At 35.9% G+C, this 18,130-nt stretch overlaps 1 protein-coding gene across 2 annotated transcripts in view; it reads left to right on the top strand.

Annotated features, from left to right (window-relative positions):
- Positions 1-15,473, top strand: part of LOC100243389 (cycloartenol Synthase) — a 56,101-nt gene extending 40,628 nt beyond the window's left edge. For both annotated transcript variants that reach the window (XM_019223004.2, XM_002264253.4), the window contains exons 16-19: positions 3,615-3,792; positions 6,769-6,849; positions 8,021-8,104; positions 15,157-15,473. In XM_019223004.2, the coding sequence (XP_019078549.1) occupies positions 3,615-3,792; positions 6,769-6,849; positions 8,021-8,104; positions 15,157-15,279 (466 nt within the window). In that variant the 3' untranslated portion in view covers positions 15,280-15,473. The remainder of the gene's footprint in view (positions 1-3,614; positions 3,793-6,768; positions 6,850-8,020; positions 8,105-15,156) is intronic.
- The last annotated feature ends 2,657 nt before the right edge of the window (positions 15,474-18,130 follow it).

Below are 18,130 nucleotides of genomic sequence, written 5' to 3'. Positions count from 1 at the left end.
GGATGCTCAGTCACCAATAATTCTTTTAATTCATCTTCCTAATCTCTTCCTTTCATCTCCATGGGTTAATTAGCCAACTAAGCCCTTATTTTTTAAAAGGTATAACACTAATCTTGGATGCAAAACAAAACTTATAAATTTATACTAAAACCCTGTAAAAGCACAAGTCACTACAAATAATAAATATTGAGGCTTAAACCTCTTAACAAATGTATATAAAAAGCCAATAAAGGCCTTAGACCCTTTAAAACCTTTTGAATATTTGAGGCTTAAGCCTCAATAACTTTGAGGCTTAAGCCTCAATAACTTTGAGGCTATAACCTTAAGGCCATAAGCCTCAATCAAGTGAGGCTTAAGCCTTGGTTACATAGCCTTGCCTTCAGGCCTCAATTTCAAAATATTGACTATTGAATCTTCGTTCTAAACAAACTAATCATGTGTTTTTGGTGAGAGCAACAAATATAAAGCAGTAGGAGAAATAACACTAGAAATAGAGTTAGTGAAGTTTGAGTGTTCATTGCCTGGTGCCGTTTCAAACTCTTGAGCTTGCATTCAATCAAGTCAGAACTATTTCTGCTTAGGATAAACCTGTAATGGCATGATAGTCGCGTTAACTCCTTGATCTTTTTCTAGTGAGAGTTCTTGATCAGGTGCTAAGGAGATAAAACATATAGGTGGCATGGATTTAGAAAGTTTAGGCAGATTAGGCAAATCATGAGAGAAAAACTTATCTTTGCTTAAGCTCTCCCCTTGAAGATAAGTATTAGGAAAAAATGATTGATTTTCAACAAGTGACATCAATGGTTCTAAAATTTTTTCGAGAAGCAATATGCTAACATTTATAAACTCATTTAGTTAGAGAATATCCCACAAACACACATTTTAGAGCTCGAGGATCAAGTTTGCTGCAATTTGGAGGATTGGTATGGACAAATGGCATGCAACCAAAGACCTTGGGAGGAAGTTTACTATATCTATTGAAATGTGGAAAAAAATTTGAGTGTGTCCAATGAAGTCTTATTTGCAAGCACTTTTGAGAATAGTCGGTTAATCAAATGAGCTGCGGTTAGGATAATTTCTCCCTAATATGATTTAGGCATATTTTTCTAAAAAAGTAGAGCTCGAGTGATTTCTAATACCACACTATTTTGTTATGGGGAATTAGTACATGATGATTGGTGTATTATCCCTTCTTTTTTTAGAAAAAGGAGATAACATCTGATTGAAGCACTTTTTCCTATCATAAGATGTAATGTTTTTTATCTTAACTTCGAACTATGTGCTAAGCATTTTGCGAAAGATAGGAAACACAAAACTAACATTTGATTTATTTTTCATGAGGAATAACCAATTCACCCTAATACAGTCATCAATAAAGGATATAAACCACATCACTCTAGAAAGACTTGGTATTCAAGAGGGACCCCAAACATCAATAGAAATTAACAAGAAATGGCATGTTGATTTTGCATTACTTGAAGGAAACAAAAGAGGATGATGTCTAGCTAAACATGCTACATGATGAAAACCGTTAACATCCAATTTATTGAATAATAAAGCAAGCATTGTTTTGAGCAAAGAAAAGGATGGATGCCATAGACGAAGATGATGCAACCAAATTTGGGCTTTATTCAATGAGAATTTTTCGAGAAAATGAGAGAGCAACATATGATCACCTTTACTAGAATAGGATCTAAGACCCTCTTCTTCCTTAACATGCCCAATCATACTCCTTGTGGCTCGGTCATGGATCACATAATAAGATGGGAAAAATGGTATAATTCAAATCTTAAATAATTTCATGAATTGCTAAGAGGTTAGTTAAAAGTTTTGGAACATGGGACACGAATTGTAATGTGAGAACCGAAGTTAAAGCAATTTTTCCTTGCTTGCCAAGGTGGCTAGTGTGCCATCAACAACACTGATTTTTTAATCCCCAAAATATGGATTACAAGAAGAGAAACAATGTGAAGAATAGGTTATATGATCAGTAGCACTTGAGTCAAGGACCTAAGTACTTGGAAAACAATCCTTTGAAACACTAAGAACATGATAAATGGGATGCTTACCAGATTGGGCGAGAGAGCATGAGCAATAGGCTTATCCATTGAAGTTAGAAGGCTACAGAGCCTCTCAATCTCCTTTTTGTTCAATCTACGAGCATCTAAATCATTAGAAGTCGAGATTGAACAATAATGGGCTTGACTACTCCCCTTTTCAAAGTATATGTATCCATTTCCATTTGTTTTTTACCCAATAATTGTGGCTTTCCTTGGAGTTTCCAACAAGTCTCCTTTGTATGCCTCGGTTCTTTGCAATAGATACACCACAAGCCATCTTTGTTGACTAGAGATCTAAATACTTCACTTCCTCTATAATTGTTGTTAGACAACATGGAGTTTGGCTTCATAGTGACAAGAGTTGAGTCTTCTATCATTGGAGTGTCAAACATAACATTCCTACTCTTATAATGGAGAAATCTTTCTTTTGGGAAGGTAGATTCCTTTCCAAGGACTTTAAACATCATGGCAACATCTTTGTTGCACTTTATTTTAATATTCTGATAATAATCTAATTTCGACCATAAGCTTTTCATGATATTATTGTATTTGGTAACAGAAAAGATACCTTGCTTGGTAGCACCAATCTTGGCCTTTATTTCATAGATGTGGGCAGCATCCCTCACTTTGGAGTATGTTTGTCTGACAATCTCCCAAATTTCCCTAGCCTTTTTCAAGAGCAGGCACTTCTACTGATCTCCAGATGTTTTGAATTTCACAACCACGGCATAATCATCGAGTCCTCTCATCCCACATAGTGAACTTTGGATCGTCTTTGCTTGGGACATGTCCAATTAGATGACTCAATTTTCATTTTCCCTTCAAAAAACATTCAGACTAGTTGAAACCACACTAGGTAATTGCAGTCATTGAGTTTGGCTGGATTTTGTAGATTTTGATATTGTGCTGAAGGGTTATTGTTAGTCAAGTTGAGAGTAGAGTTTGAAGATTGGATGATTTCTGATGAGCAAATCAGAAACAATTTTTGTAAATTTGAGATGGAGGAAAATTTATGATGCTATGCAAGCCAAAAAAATTCAAAGGAATGAGATGGACAACAAGTTCTATTGTTGGCAATGAAGTTCATACAAATGCAGCAAAATCTCAGCAATTAAGGTTGGGAACAGGAAAAACTTAGGGTGCAAAAGAGAGCTCTAGCTTTGATACCATGAAACAAATTCTGTTCCACTTGAATTATATTTGAATACAATCCTTTCATCCTATTCATACACAATTAGGGATCAATTCACCTACAATCTCTTCCATAAATTAGGGATCGGATTCACCTGCCACCTATCATCCTACAATATCTCCCATAATTCAGATTCTACCAAAGATAAAGGGAAAAAAATAAATACAATTAATACAAAATCATTTCTTTGACTAGGATCACAATCAGATTCCTAAGAATCTTTTTGCACTACTGTATTAGTTTTTTAGCTTTGCTACAAGCCTCTCAGGTGACTGTAACTATGTTTTCATTAGCTTTCACAAAAAGGTCGACCTTGTGTTTCGAATGTATTGTACACTTTAATAACTAGAATTTTTTACTAGGTATGGCTCTTGGGGAGTATGCTTCACCTATGCCATATGGTTTGGGATAAAAGGATTAGTGGCTGCTGGAAAGAACTACAATAATTGCTCTAGCATTTGTAAAGCATGTGATTTTCTGTTGTCCAAGCAGCTTGCTTCTGGTGGTTGGGGCGAGAGTTACCTTTCGTGTCAGAACAAGGTTAAGTCTGTTTTTATTTTTTTTTCTTATTTTATTTTTTTATAATATGAAACTTACCTTTCTTTCTTCTCAAGAAAATGCATGACATATAAACTCAATCTTGAATAATTGAACTCCACAAATCTTATAGTTGTAAAAATTTCTGTATCTCTAACTTTAGTTTCTTTTTATTCTCATTTCCAGTATATAAAATGCTTCTTCCAGGAAATACATGGAAAGCTACGCAACTTTTTTTTTTCTTTTCTTTTTTTTCGGTCTAATCTTTTTCCTGTTTATTGTTATTAGGGATAGGAAACATAATTTTAAAGACAAAACAATGAACCAAGAGTGAGGGGCAATATGCCTTTAACATAGAAAATGGAGAGTCAAACACAAGCAAAATGGGAAATAATTCTCCAATTATCAGTTGGGATAGAAGTACCATTTCAAGGAATTTTGAGCACTCATCCCTAACCTAACCCAGCAGGAGATCAGTTTCATCATTTGTTTCTGAGGCACCCATGTCTTGTTTGCTGCTAGCAACTTTGATGGTTTAAGTGTCTCTCACATAAGCTGCTGGCATCTCTAAGCTGTAATGGTCAAGCTAAAAAACAGTAGAATGATCACCTTCCACTTTGGCATCCCATCATTTGTCTGGCATGAAAAAAATATCTACATAATGTTTGGCAATATGACTGTAATTTCCCAATTTCACTTTGACCAGTTTCCCTAGGCTATGTTTGGTTCCAATAAAGTACTAAGGAAAGGAAAAAAATGCTAAAGAAAATGATTTTCTCATGTTTGGTTTACCACAAAAAATACCAAATAAAATCATGTAATTAAAAGTAATTAGAAGCTTATGCTTTTTCAAATTATTTAATTTTTATATAAATGAGAAAAAAAAAGTGAAATGAGTTTGAAAAAGTGTGTAAAACTAATTGATTAACTTTAAATCTATTTTTTATTTTCCTTTACTTTTTCTTTTATTCAATTTTTTCTTTCTATTTTCTTTCCCTTAATTTTCTGAGCACCAAACATAGGGTAAACATATCCTCTAGAGTAGAATTTGTTTCAACCTCACAGAGGCAGAATCCAAATTAATTATGATCATGCAATGAGACGTAGACATGTAAACAAAGTCTGAGTCCATAATAAAAGGAAACATAGAGATGCTTATGAACTTTCTATTTATGAAACCCCAAAGAAATTAACATAATTTTATTTATTTTATGATGGGGAACTGTTTCATCTTGCTTTGATATTTAATGCATTTGTTAATAAGCCTGTAGAACAAGTGGGAAATTTGCCCTCCACCTACCTAGGAATGCCTTTGGGTGCTCCTTTTAAATCTGTTGGTGCATGGGATGGAATAGAGGAAAGATTCCGAAAGATATTGGCTATGTGGAAGCGGCAGTACATCTCAAAGGGGGGAGGATTACATTAATTCGAAGTACATTGTCCAATCTACCGATCTATTTTATGTCCATCTTCCAATTGCCTAGGGCGGCTAGGATGAGACTGGAACAGATACAAAAGGATTTTCTGTGGGGTGGTGGGGCTCTTGAGCAAAAACTGCACTTAGTAAGGTGGCCGATTGTGTGTGAAGACAAAAGTAAAGGAGGGTTGGGGGTTAAGAGCCTTGGTTCTTTCAATAAGGCTCTCCTTGGCAAGTGGGTATGGCGCTTTGCAAATGAAAAAATGCCCTTTGGAATCAAGTGATTAGAAGGAAATATGGGGAGGAAAGAGGAGGGTGGAGATCTTGTGAGGCTAGGGAAGACTATGGAGTTGGGTTGTGGAAAGCTATAAATAAGATGGGACAGCTAGTAACCCCTTTTTTTGGCTTTGAGGTGGGGGATGGTAAGAATGTGAGGTTTTGGAAAGATAAGTGGTGTGGAACCACCCCCTTTTTGCAAGACTTTCCCTTCATTATTTGCTATAGAAATGTCTAAAGAGGCTTGGGTAAATGAAGTTTGGACAGCCGAGGGGGAAAGGAGGGGAAGTTGGACTCCTAGTTTCAATAGGCCTTTTAATGATTGGGAGATGGAAGAAGTGGGAAGATTACTTTGTTGCTTGGATGGGAAAATGGTTAGGGTGGATGAGGAGGATAGGGTGAGTGGGTGGAATCAAAGGATGGGGTTTTTTTGGTAAAATCCTTGTATAGGGCTTGGCAGCCGGTGTCTCTTGCTTCATTCCCTTCGAAGATTATTTGGAATTCTTGTGTACAGCCCAAGATAAGTTTCTTTGCGTGGGAGGCTTCGTGGGGAAGAGTTTTAACCTTGGACCGTTTGCAAAAGAGGGGTTGGGCTTTGGCAAATAGGTGCTTTCTGTGCCAAACGTGTGGGGAGTCGATTGACCACCTCCTCCTTCATTGTGAAAGAACAAGGGAGGTGTGGACGTTGCTCCTCTCTTTTTTTGGAGTTTCTTGGGTCTTTTCATATTCGGTAAAGGAAACCCTTTTAGGTTAGAGGGGCTCTTTTGTGGGCAAGAAGAGGGAGGTGGCATGGCAACTGAGACCGTTATGCTTGTTTTGGGTCATTTGGAAGGCTAGGAATTCAATTGCTTTTGAGGACGGTGTGCTGTCCATTCAAAAGCTAAAAGTTTCTTTTGTGTATTTACTTTGGTCGGAAACCAAATTGTGGATAAAAGATGGTCCTTCGACCTTAATAGATTTTATAGAATGGGTGTGTATGCGTTAAGGGAGAGGGTTTTTTTGTGTTTCCCTTGAGTTTTGGGTCCTTTTATATGGGGGTGAGTTGATCTATACTGTAACTCTATGAGCCGCTTCTTTAGCGCCTCTTTGCTATACAATTTTTGCTTATTGATAAAAAAAAAGATAAAAAAAAAGTCTGTAGAACAATGATTAACTCAGTAGAAATAATATTGTATGATGTGAATATACACTTAAAACCTTTATAATGGGTGAGAAGATTGAAATCTCTAATGCCATTTCTTGTGTAGTTCTTTTACAATTTTTCCTTTAAAGCTTTTGTTTTACAGGTGTATTCAAATCTTGATGGCAACAGATCTCATGTAGTAAATACCGCATGGGCTATGCTGGCTCTCATTGATGCTGGGCAGGTACACATCATATTTTACTACATGTTTGCTAATGTTGAAGAGGGACTCAGTTTTTGTTGTGTTTATAGTCAGTTTCCTTTTTATAGAATTGTTATCGTGCTATTATTGATTTTTATTAATTGCATTTTCTTGACATTCTTTTTTATCTCTGTAAACAAAGCAAACTAAATGCTGCAAGAGGATAAGAAATGCTTCAAAGTTATCTTCAATTCCTCATTTATCTTGAATGTGCACAGAGGCTTATTTGCTAAGCTGTCCTCCATAGAAGGCTTCTTCTCCTCTGGATAATGTTAATAGAAGTCCTTTTCTTTCCTCATAAAGTATATAGTTAGACATTCTCAATTTAAGCAGTGTAGTGTCAACGTATTGCTTGGTTATCCATTAAAATTTGCCTTCTTCCTGTGGCATATCCATAAATTACTGAGAAGTTTGGTACCTAGTAGTCATACATGATGGAGTAGTTATGTATGTTGTTTTACAAGCGACTAAATGATATCCATAAATTATGTTGTTTTACTAATGTTAAACAAAACGTAACTGATATGAGTTCCTTCAATAATGCCCATGCTATAAGGCACAATGCTAGAGCTAGAAGTGGCCCCTGATCTTTAAATCTGTAATCTCTATTATGCTGGCAACTTCATTCTTCCTATGTGGTACATGTGTATAGAAGGTATATCCCCTGATTGTTGGCTATTCTTTGGTGAATTCTGCTTTTGAATCCATCAGCGCTCTAATTGTTGGTAGTTGGGAATCTTTTCTTTTTTTATTACTATGACTATTCCACCAGGATTATGGTTTTCCTGATTTTAGTTGAATGGTTGAATGCAGTCAGTGACTAGGAGCAAAATAGATTAGTTAGCGTCATTCACAAATTGTGCATAGTGAGGTTTACAGGAGAGAAATGGAAGATGATGGATGGGGTGATTCCTTGATTAGTTGCATGGATGTTCATGCCCTTTTTTGAAGTAGAAATTAAATGTTGGAAAGTCGAAATATAAAATCAAAGTAGATGCATATCTATTTCATCAGCTTTTTAAGTGTATGACAGGTGTATTTAAGAGGTTACTAAAAAATGATTTGGTGCTTATCTGAATTTTGTGTCATGTAGAAATATATTTATATGTTTTATGAATTATACCTTTTTTTTTGTATAAAAACTTTGATGCAGGCTGAGAGAGACCCAACACCATTGCACAGAGCAGCACGAGTATTGATAAATTCCCAAATGGAGAATGGAGATTTTCCACAGGAGGTAATCCTGTAGAACTTCCTGTATGATATATTTGATTGTTATACATTTCTATTTGGCCGGAAAATCTCAAATGGTGGTCTTTAAACCTATTGAACACTTTCGAATGCTTGGATTAAAAATAAAATCTCAGAACCAACGATATAAGATAGATGCAAAAACAAAGTGAGATGATTAAGTGATTTGTATTATGCAGTTGTAGTAAGTTTCCATGGAAAAACAAAGTAAGGTACCATGTTTTACAAGCATGGGCTGTAATTTATGGGTATTGCTTAAAATGCATGAGTTTGCTACATTATAATTTTTGTTTTAACATGGGTATTACTTCATCATGTTTGATATTCATTGATGATTGATGCACATCAATTACATTTTGTTTTACAAGCACTTAAATGATACCCAACTTGATTCTCAATAGTTCATGCCACTGCCTCAAAGTTGATAGAAAATCTTGTTCTTTGTTTTCTTCTTTTTTTCCTTTAATTATGCATAATTTTAGTTAGTTTCCTTCTTGCACCCATCCAACTCACTCTCTTTCAACTTTCCTTTTTTTTTTTTTTTTGTTTCTTATACAATGCCATTTGTTATGTCCTAAACTCTTGAGTTAGTCCAGCTTCTGCATATGTCGATGTTTGAAATCCTCAAAGAAACTGGCCTAAACATGTTAAGAAACATAAAATAGAGGAATATGGGGTGAAGAATGGGTTTCCAAGGAATGAAAATATTCTGGGATATCTAGCTTCCATATTTTCACTTTTGTGAATGTGTGGCAGGGAGTGAAGTTCGTGTTTCTGTGAGAAAGTAAAGGTGGTGCAGATTCTTTGGATTCTCTCTCTAAGACGACTTTAGCAACTTTTGGATCTTGAAAAGTATCAAGGAGATGGGGTTGGAATAGTCGATTCTCTTGTTTAGTTTGTCATGGAAAATATAAAGGATTTATTGGAAGCTAAACTTACTTTTTATTTTCCTTTGCCTTTTCTTTTCTTCCTTTTCCCTTGTTATTTTCTTTCCCTTCTATTTTCTCAGGCTTTCCATGATCTATACAGAATCATACAAAGTTTGTATTGATTGAATGAATCTAATTTTTCTAGCAAAATTATAAGGATTTCATAATATTTCCCTATACATAGAATACAATTTCACTGAATTTAAGGTTATGTTTGAATCATAGAAAGTACCAAAGGAAGGAGAAAAAGTGGGAAAGATTCAAGTTCTCTTATTTGGTTTATTGTAGAAGTATACAGGAACGTTATATATAGTAAAAATTATTTGAAGCTTTAAATATTTTCAAAATTTTCATTCTTTATACAAAAGAAAAAAGGAAAATGATAAATTTGGAAAAGTATGTATGAAAATTTATTTAGTCACATTTTCCATTTTTGTTTATCTTTTACTAACAATTTAGTCATTGCTAAGCAAGAAAGTAGTACAAGGGGATTGGTTTGATAGTGGAGAGGAGTCACAATTGTTTGTCCTGGATTTGATTTGGTGAGGGGGAACTGGCTGGGTTGTAGGAGGGAGTATAAGCATGCTATGAGGGTAAGGCTAGCAAGCATTCTAGGTTGGAGTAGCAAGGAGTCAAGAGTTATAGGTTGGATCTTCGTAGCAATAGCGCAGGGAGATTTTTGTTGTGTACTATTTTCACAGCTGAAGAGAAAAGGTTCTCTTTTGTGTTTCCTAAATGTAGGGGTTTCCCAAGAGGATGGAAGACCTTAGCCAACAAGTTAAAGAGCATCAATGTTGTCTCTTTGACAAGGTTTGTGGGGGTTGCCCAAGTGACAATTGGCATATGAAGGTTAGTAAAGTTGGTGCCTCTCAAAAGGGAGCTTCTTATGTAGAGGTGGCAGGTAATGGAAACAGAAAGGTGGGAGAGGCTATCTAGGTTCAGTGTCAGATCCCATGCTGGATTTGAGTTCTCTGAAATCTTGGGTGAGATTCAATTGGAGACTAAGGAAATCTACATTTGGCTTTGATGGGAGAGTCCCTCATTCTGTTTGAGTTTGTGAACATCAATGATGCTGAAAGGGTTTGGAATTTGGAATCAAATTGTTTGTGAGGGCTTGCAGTTGGATTGGTGGAGGCCAAAAGCTAGTTGCTTTAGTGAAGGGGTCAGTGTGAAAGAATTATTGTTAGAGTAGTTGGGGTGCCATTGCACTTGTGGGGTAGGGATATAAAAGAATGGGAGATGCATGTGGTTCGTGGCTGTTGATACAAACACAATGAAGTGATGCCATCTTTAGTGAGCTAGAATCCTTGTTAAAGCAAGTGGATGGAGGCTGCCTAGTATTTTGCATGTAGTGCTTCTTAGTCTTTGTCATCCAACTTAGGTGGGAGTCTATCTCCACCATGGATTTCTTAGGTTGTTTTAAAAGAAAAGTGTGGTGTGCTAGAGGTTGGGGATGGTGGTGTGGAGGTTTCATGCACTTGCAGGAGAGTAATTATTGAGGAAGGGTAAAGAGTAAAAGTGGTAAACCAGGTATGTCCTCATAAGCTAACAGTGTCACCCAAGGAATAGAGGAGGTAACATTTTTTGGTTGTTGCTGAAAGGTGGAGTCAGTTGGGTTGACTAGGGAAGAGGTTAGGCTCACATTACTGGTTCATGCCAAGGGTGAGCCATCTTTTTTAGGCTCTTTAGTTCCTTTTAATGCTTGGACTGTCGGAGGCCCATTTGTATTAGGGTATTGTTCTTTTAGGCAATCTCGGGCCACCTAATTAGCTTTTCATATGGCTTGTTGAGCTAGCTTGTTGAAGGCGAGGCTACCCTTTCCTCAGGTCAAGCCTAGCCTTTTAAGGCCTTTGGTGTAGCCTTGGTAGTGGGCTAGTCCAAAGGTGACAAAAGGTTTCTTTCTTTATTGTTTAGTGTGGTAAAAGGGGATGGTCGAGAGCTTCTAGAAGACCCTTGTTTCTCGACTTCCTCTGCGAGCCGCATAGTGTTGGCATCACCCATAGATTTGGCTCTCTTTCTTGAAGCAGATGGGTTTAGAGGTATATTGTCATCTCTTGTGCTTTTGCTAAGGTGTGGGTCTTCTCCTTCTAGCTTCAATGGCAGATTCTCAAAGATGGAGATGGGCTTCATTTGGTTCCATGGAGGGGCCAGGTAGAGGAGCCTTTTGACGTCGGTAGTAGAAATGGTCCTCTGCTGATGGTTTCCTGTGTGTTGAGTTTTAGTGGATTTTCAAAGCTTTTTAATAGAATGGTGAGAAGTCAGGACCAAGCTTGGAGTAGCAAGGAGGTGGTCTTAGATAACTATAATCCTAGTCATGTTATGTCTGGTGGGGAAGGCAGCTTAGAAATGACCCTTGACAGGTTTGTCACATTTAGCACTTTTGTGGGTATGCCAATGTAGGGGCATGAAAAGGAAATTGTTGCTTTGTTGAGAAAGTTGGAACTTAAAAAAAGAGGAGTGACAAGGAACTTTGAAAGCTAGAGTGTTTGGTTCATTACTATCCCTCATATGGGAAAGAGAGAGGGATTGGATGAGTTGCATAAGTTGCAGGGAAGTGTTACTTGTTTGCCAATGAAATTAAGGATTCTGTCTTAGAATGTTAGAGTGATTAATGACCAGATGTGGAAGATAATCAAGTCTGTCATTAGATTCCGAAGGGTTGATCCAGTCTACTTGCAAGAAACTAAGCTGAAGCTTATAAATGTTCAATTGGTGAGAAGTTTGGGGTGGGAAGGCATCTGGACTAGGGGGTGCTAGAAGCCAATGTTTCAGCAAGAGGCATTCTGCTTTTCTGGGATAACAAAGTGCTTGAGTTCATTGGGATGGAAGTGGGGATTTTTCTTTATCTTGTCAATTCAAGAACTATGGGGATGGTTTCATATGGTGTTTTTCTAGGGTTTATGGTCGAGTTCAGATGGTTAAGAGTGAGAATTTTTAGGCAGTGTTGGGGGCGGTAAGGGGGTTGCGGGGTGACCCATGGTGTGTGGGAGGAGACTTCAGTTGTGTAAGGTTTTCAGGTGAAAGAAGAGAGTTCTAGGTTGTCCTTTGATATGAGGCGATTCTCTACGATAATTGATGAGTGGTTTTTACGAGATCTCTTGTTGGTAGGTAGGCCTTTTACATGGTGTGGGGGTCAATCAATTCAGTATGCATCAAGGCTAGGTTGTTTTTTGGGTGTTAGAGTGGGAGAATCATTTTTCAGGCCTCATCCAAAGTGTTTTACCAAGGCTAATTTTGGAACATTGCCCCATCATTTTAGATGGGGTTGGTATGCATAGGGAATGCCTTTTAGATTCAAGATTATGTGGCTTAAAGTGAAAGGCTTGAAAGATTTAGTGAGGGGTTGTTGGATGGGTTATGATTTTAGAGGGTCCTTCAGTTACATTTTGGCAATAAAGTTTAAGACTTTAAAACTAAATCTTACAAAATGGAACAAGGAGGTCTATGGTAATGTCAACACTAGGAAAGAGGAGGGCTTATAGTGGATCAATTTTTAGGACTTCAAGGAGAGGGAGTTTCCCTCACTGTTAAGGAGTCAAAGGTTAGAAGCAGAGCAATGGATAAGTAGAGCAATGTGGAGATGTTAGTTGCTTTCTTGGGTTGCGGGGTGGGTTATCTCTCTTCTACTTACCTAGGCCTTCCGTTAGGTGCTTCGTTTAAATCAACTAGGACATGAGACTGATGGAGGAGAGGTTTCAAAAGAGGCTTGCTTTGTGGAAGAGGCAGTAATTATCCAAAGGAGGGAGACTTACTTTGATTTGAAGCACTCTTTCTAGTCTCCCAATTTACTCCATGTCCATGTATGTTATCCCCAAAAAAGATGAGCCAAAGGTTGGACCGGATCTAAAGAAATTTTAGGGCAGGTAGAGCTTGCGCAAAAGCTATAGCTTCTTAAGTAGCCTATAGTTTGCTTGGACTAAAAGAGTGGAGGCTTAGGTATGAGAAACCTCTCTATTCTAAACACTTCTCTTCTTGGCAAGTGGTATTGGAGATTTATGACAGAGGGAGAATCTCTTTGGAAGTGAGTTGTTTCTTAAAAATTTGGGGAAGAAGAAAGGGGAGGGTATGTGGAGAGCAATAAAAAAAGAATGAGCCTCTGTCAAGGGCAGAGTTTGCTTCTCTATTGGCAATGGAAGAAGGGTCAAGTTTTAGAAAGATAGATGGTTGGTGACTCATCTTTGAAAATATCTTTTCTGTCATGGTTCTCTTTTGCCACAGGCAAAGATATGTGGGTAACAAATATGTGGGAGCGGTATAGGGAAAGTGGTTGGTGGAGCTTGAAGTGGTGGCAAGTTCTTCGTTAAATCTTTCTTCCTCTTTTAGTCTAAGGAAGAAGTGAGCGTCTCCCTGCATGTTGTGTTTGGAATTCCTAAGTTCCTATGACACTGGGTTTTTTTTGCTCAGGAAGCATCATAAGGCAGTCTTTTGACAAATAAGCAACTTAAAAGGTGGGTATAGAATATCCTGAATAGGTGTTACATGTGCAAAAGGGACGAGTAGTCAACTAATCATTTGCTCCTCTATGTACCCTATAGCTAGTATCCTGTGGCATTTAACTTTTTCTCTGTTTGGTGTGATTTGGATGATTCATTCCTCAATGAGAGGAACTTTGTTAAGCTGGCATGGCTCCTTCATGGGCAAGAAGGGAGAAAAGCTTGGAGGGCAACTCTAGTGTGCTGTTCTAGACTCTTTTGGATGGAAAAGAAACAGAAGGGTTAAATTATATGTTGATGTTAATCCCATGTCCATGATAAACTTTGTAGATTGGATTAGTTCTAAGTAAGGAGTGGGGGTGAGGGGGTATATTTTTTTATTCCTTTCCTCTTTCTTCTTCTTGCATGTTCTTTGGCACCATTTGTATACATTGCATGTAATTTGTTGCACCTCTAGCGCTAGCATTGTGCTTATTTCTTTATATATATATATTGGCTATCAAAATATTGAGTTCAAACCTAATTCTTATTGTCCTTTACCTTTTTTTTTTTTGTTTTTCTAAATTATTTTCTTTCCCTAATTTTTTTCTCAAACTTCTCGAAAATGTGGAGGGAAGTAATAAATATTTCTGAACTCGATAAAATTTTATCACATACATATCCAAATTTACTTTCCCCTATTATACCTAGTATAAAAAATTTGAAAATAAATTTTTATATAACTTTTGTTATTGATTTTCCTTAAACCAAACAAGAGAATTTGGACTCATTTTATTTATTTTCCTTAGTATCCATTTTAAATCTTGGAAAACTTGAGAGAAAAGAGGAGGGAAAGAAAATAGAATGAAAAAAAAAAAAAAAAGGAAAATAAGAAATAGGTTTAAATGGAATAAATATTTGTACATGCTGCTTCAAATTTATTTCTCATCCTCTCCAAAACAAAGAATAAAGAGGTTTAAAATGTTTTAAGTTTTTAAATAATTTTTAATCATCCTTCAAATTATTTCTCATTATGTCCAAAACAAAGAATAAAGTTTAAAATGTTTTAGATTTCTAAATAACTTTTATTATATTTAATTTTCTTTCATTTTTTCTATGAAAAATCAAATAATAGATGTTGAATTCCTTCCTACTTTTTTATGTCAGCTTGTAACGCAATGTTTGTGTTTTCTTTCATCCAAATAAAGCCTACGAGAATCAAAGTAAAGAAAATAAAGGAGTGGAGAACTTACCATGAATTGAATTTCGATATTATAATTTTGATGGAAATTCATATCTTATGAATTGGAAAAGAATGAAAGATCGCTTTCTTCATTGTTTCTGATCTTCATCATTCATCCATGGAACAGCTCAAAATAAGTACAATCTGGGTGTTTCATTGGAAATCCATAACATGGGCTTGAAGATTTTTTGGCTGTTTCTTTGGATTTATAAGGGCAATGGTTGCTCCCCAAAAATGAAATAATTCCTTCATCTTCTTATGTAACATTTTCTGTACTGATGGGAGTCAGGAATTTGGAGTCATTGGTAGTGATGATAGTATGAGCTAGTTTTTATGGTTTTGTGCCTTATTTGCTAGGGAAAAGTCTGAATGAAATGGTTCCATTTCTGTGGATTCAGGCATGCTCTTACACTCCAAAGTCATTCATGTTCTATAACTTGTTCTTTGATTGCAGGAGATCATGGGGGTCTTCAATAGGAACTGTATGATCACTTATGCTGCATACAGAAACATCTTCCCCATTTGGGCTCTGGGTGAATACCGATGTCGGGTTCTACGGGGTCCCTTGACAAAATAATGCAAGTAATTATGACTCATCTTTTCATATTGACTAGTAGCAATTCCCATAACTTGTTTAGCCTTTTCTCGCTGCCAATTTCAATAGTACTGTAGGTCGAGTTGCAGAAGTTATTAGCCCCAGATTAAAATACTTGACTCTGTATGTAACATTATATTTGATTTCAGTGCATGGACTGAAATAATCTTGTCTTATGCTTTAGCATTATCTATTATAACATCAAATAATAGGAAGCAAGAGAGTTGGTTGTTCATGAGAATGCTGCAGTGACTTTGCATCTGTTCTCCACCAGAACCAATTGGTTCAACTTGGATGGAATGCAAGCAGCATAACCCTACGGAAGATGTAAATATGTGGATCTGGAGTAGGTGAAAAACCGATTGCTGGCTGGACTGTAGTGAAATGCTTGCTATGACATGGACAATTAATTGGTAGTATACATTTTGAATACCTTCAGCTGGGAAACCACGGGAAATACTTAAAATATCAAAGGACATGGGTGGGAAAAATTTCACACTCCCATCACCAGTGAATGAGCAAGTGCAATCTGTGAGATTTTAAATTATTGTTAGTGAATTAGGTGCATTAGACTCAAGTCAGTCAAACTAGTTTTTAAGGTGAGATATCGAATTGCAACTTATACATGTATATGCCAGGTTTGCAGTTTCTGGGAATTAAGGACGTAGGCAACGATGACTTTAAATCATTGCTCCACCACGGTCTATATATATATATGACGAACAAAGGTATGAGTTGAAATCAAACTCCATAGGAAGGCTTCCATTTTAAAAAAATTTGGAAAATGGAAGCATATATATACGACTTGCTCCTTCAAATTATAATGGCAGCATTTGACCGGTAAAGTAAATGTTGTAAACTTATGGTTTATTTAGTTATTGTGCATTCCTCTAGCTCATTACAATAACTAGTGGTGTTTTTTCAATCAAAACATGAATCTCCAAAACTTTCATCAACAAATAATGATGGGGATTAGGAATTTGATTATTTTATTAGAAAAGCACCACCTCCAGGAAAGTGCCGTGATGAGGGGAGTTGGCAGTTCCCTTTTCACCCAGCGTGCTAATCCTAAACTTATGAAATGTACCATGTCAGTCAGTCCGGCTTGAATTCTTCCAAATCCTTGTTTATTGCCAAATAATTTCTGGATCCAGCTATAGACCCGGTCCACCATTTGGAATTACTTCATTACGCTAACAAGGTCAACTAAATACCAGCCCTGAACTACAAACAGGAAGGAAGCGGTGGGGGCATGGTTGCATAAACCATTTTGAATTTGTCTATTTCTACAAAACAAAAAAAAAAAACAAAAAAAAAGTGCAAAATGGTTTGGTGTACTACATGTCTATGTTAGGTTTCTTTTCCTTCTATCCATCAGTCAGTCTCGAAGACATGTATACCACATTCACACATTCAATTTGAAGTAATCTAATACATCAATTAGTATTATGTAGGGAACATTTCCCAGGAATTATCTTCAAGGACCCCTGTCTCACTCTTATGTAGGTAGCAAAAACTCATTAAAAGAACAAAATTAAATAAGTTTTAAAAACCATTTTAAAATTTATCAGTATTAAAAAAAATCACTATTTTAAATTTTAAAAATTTTGATCATAGTTTTAAAAATAAAAGGTAGGCCACTACTTTTATTATAATAACTTTTTTTTTAGACCCGTAATTTTGCTCAATGAGAATGATATTGATGTACTTTCACCAAATATATGAAAGAGCATCTAAATCTTCCAATGGTCACGCGTGAGACAATTAGACCACAATGGGTGCCATTGCTCCCCATCTTCAACGTAGAAAAATGTGATTTCTAGCTATGTGAATCATGATATTTCCTAAGTTTAAATGGAGTATGCTATGGAGGAGAAGCATACAAATCAATCAACTTAAGCCTATAGTGGAGCTAGTGCCTAGGAAATAATTATGGAAATCTATGATATTTGATGCAAAAATAAAGGAAGAAATTCTTAGAAATAGAAATGAACAAGGAAACAAGCAAAGTGAGGAGCAAGTGAATGGTTATGAGATGTGGATCGAAGAAGAGACATTTCATAGCTAGTATCAAAATAGAATGACACATTGTTATAGCAAAAAATAATTAATTTAACGCATGCATTATGAAAAACTCATTTAAAACCAACTATTTCTTCAATTAGAATGTAGTACATTACAACTTTAATGGGTTGCCTAGACTCAAACTAGTTCTAAACAAGTTATCTATTTGTAATAAACCTGTGTCTTAAATCTTTTGTCTAACTCCTAATACACACAAATCACGTATAATATAAAAAAGGTAGGCTAGAATGTTTATAAAATATAATGCATGAAATAAGGATATATAAAAGTATACTCAAAACTTATTAATAAATAATTAAATAAAAAAATTTATTATAACATGTCATGCTTTTAAGATTTCCATTATAATAATAGCATTCAATATTGTTTTAAAATAGAAGTAGTTTACAACATTAGTAGGAATGCATGCATCATACAAAAATCTTCTAAAAGTCATATCTATTCTCCAAATATTTTCTAAAAGTCATAATAGCATTGTTTTTTTATTTTTTGGCTATTTGATATTGTGGGATATATTTTGCATTTTTTGAACTTCTTCATATTCAAGTGTATCCCCTCCAAACTACTATTTCAGATTTGCAAACTCTTGTAAAAAAAATTTCATTCAAAATATAATATAAAGGGGAATCAATTTTCATGGTTTAATATCACCTGCTAGTTTTACATTTATGAATTCTCTTACATTTCACAACTCTTTTACAATAAAAACAAATGAGAACTTTACTTCTATTTACATATCTTTTTTTCA

This window comes from Vitis vinifera, chromosome 11, assembly GCF_030704535.1.
Source record: "Vitis vinifera cultivar Pinot Noir 40024 chromosome 11, ASM3070453v1".
Classification (NCBI taxonomy): domain Eukaryota; kingdom Viridiplantae; phylum Streptophyta; class Magnoliopsida; order Vitales; family Vitaceae; genus Vitis; species Vitis vinifera.
The sequence above is the reverse complement of the archived record's forward strand: the minus strand, read 5'-3'. Positions and strand labels throughout refer to the sequence as shown.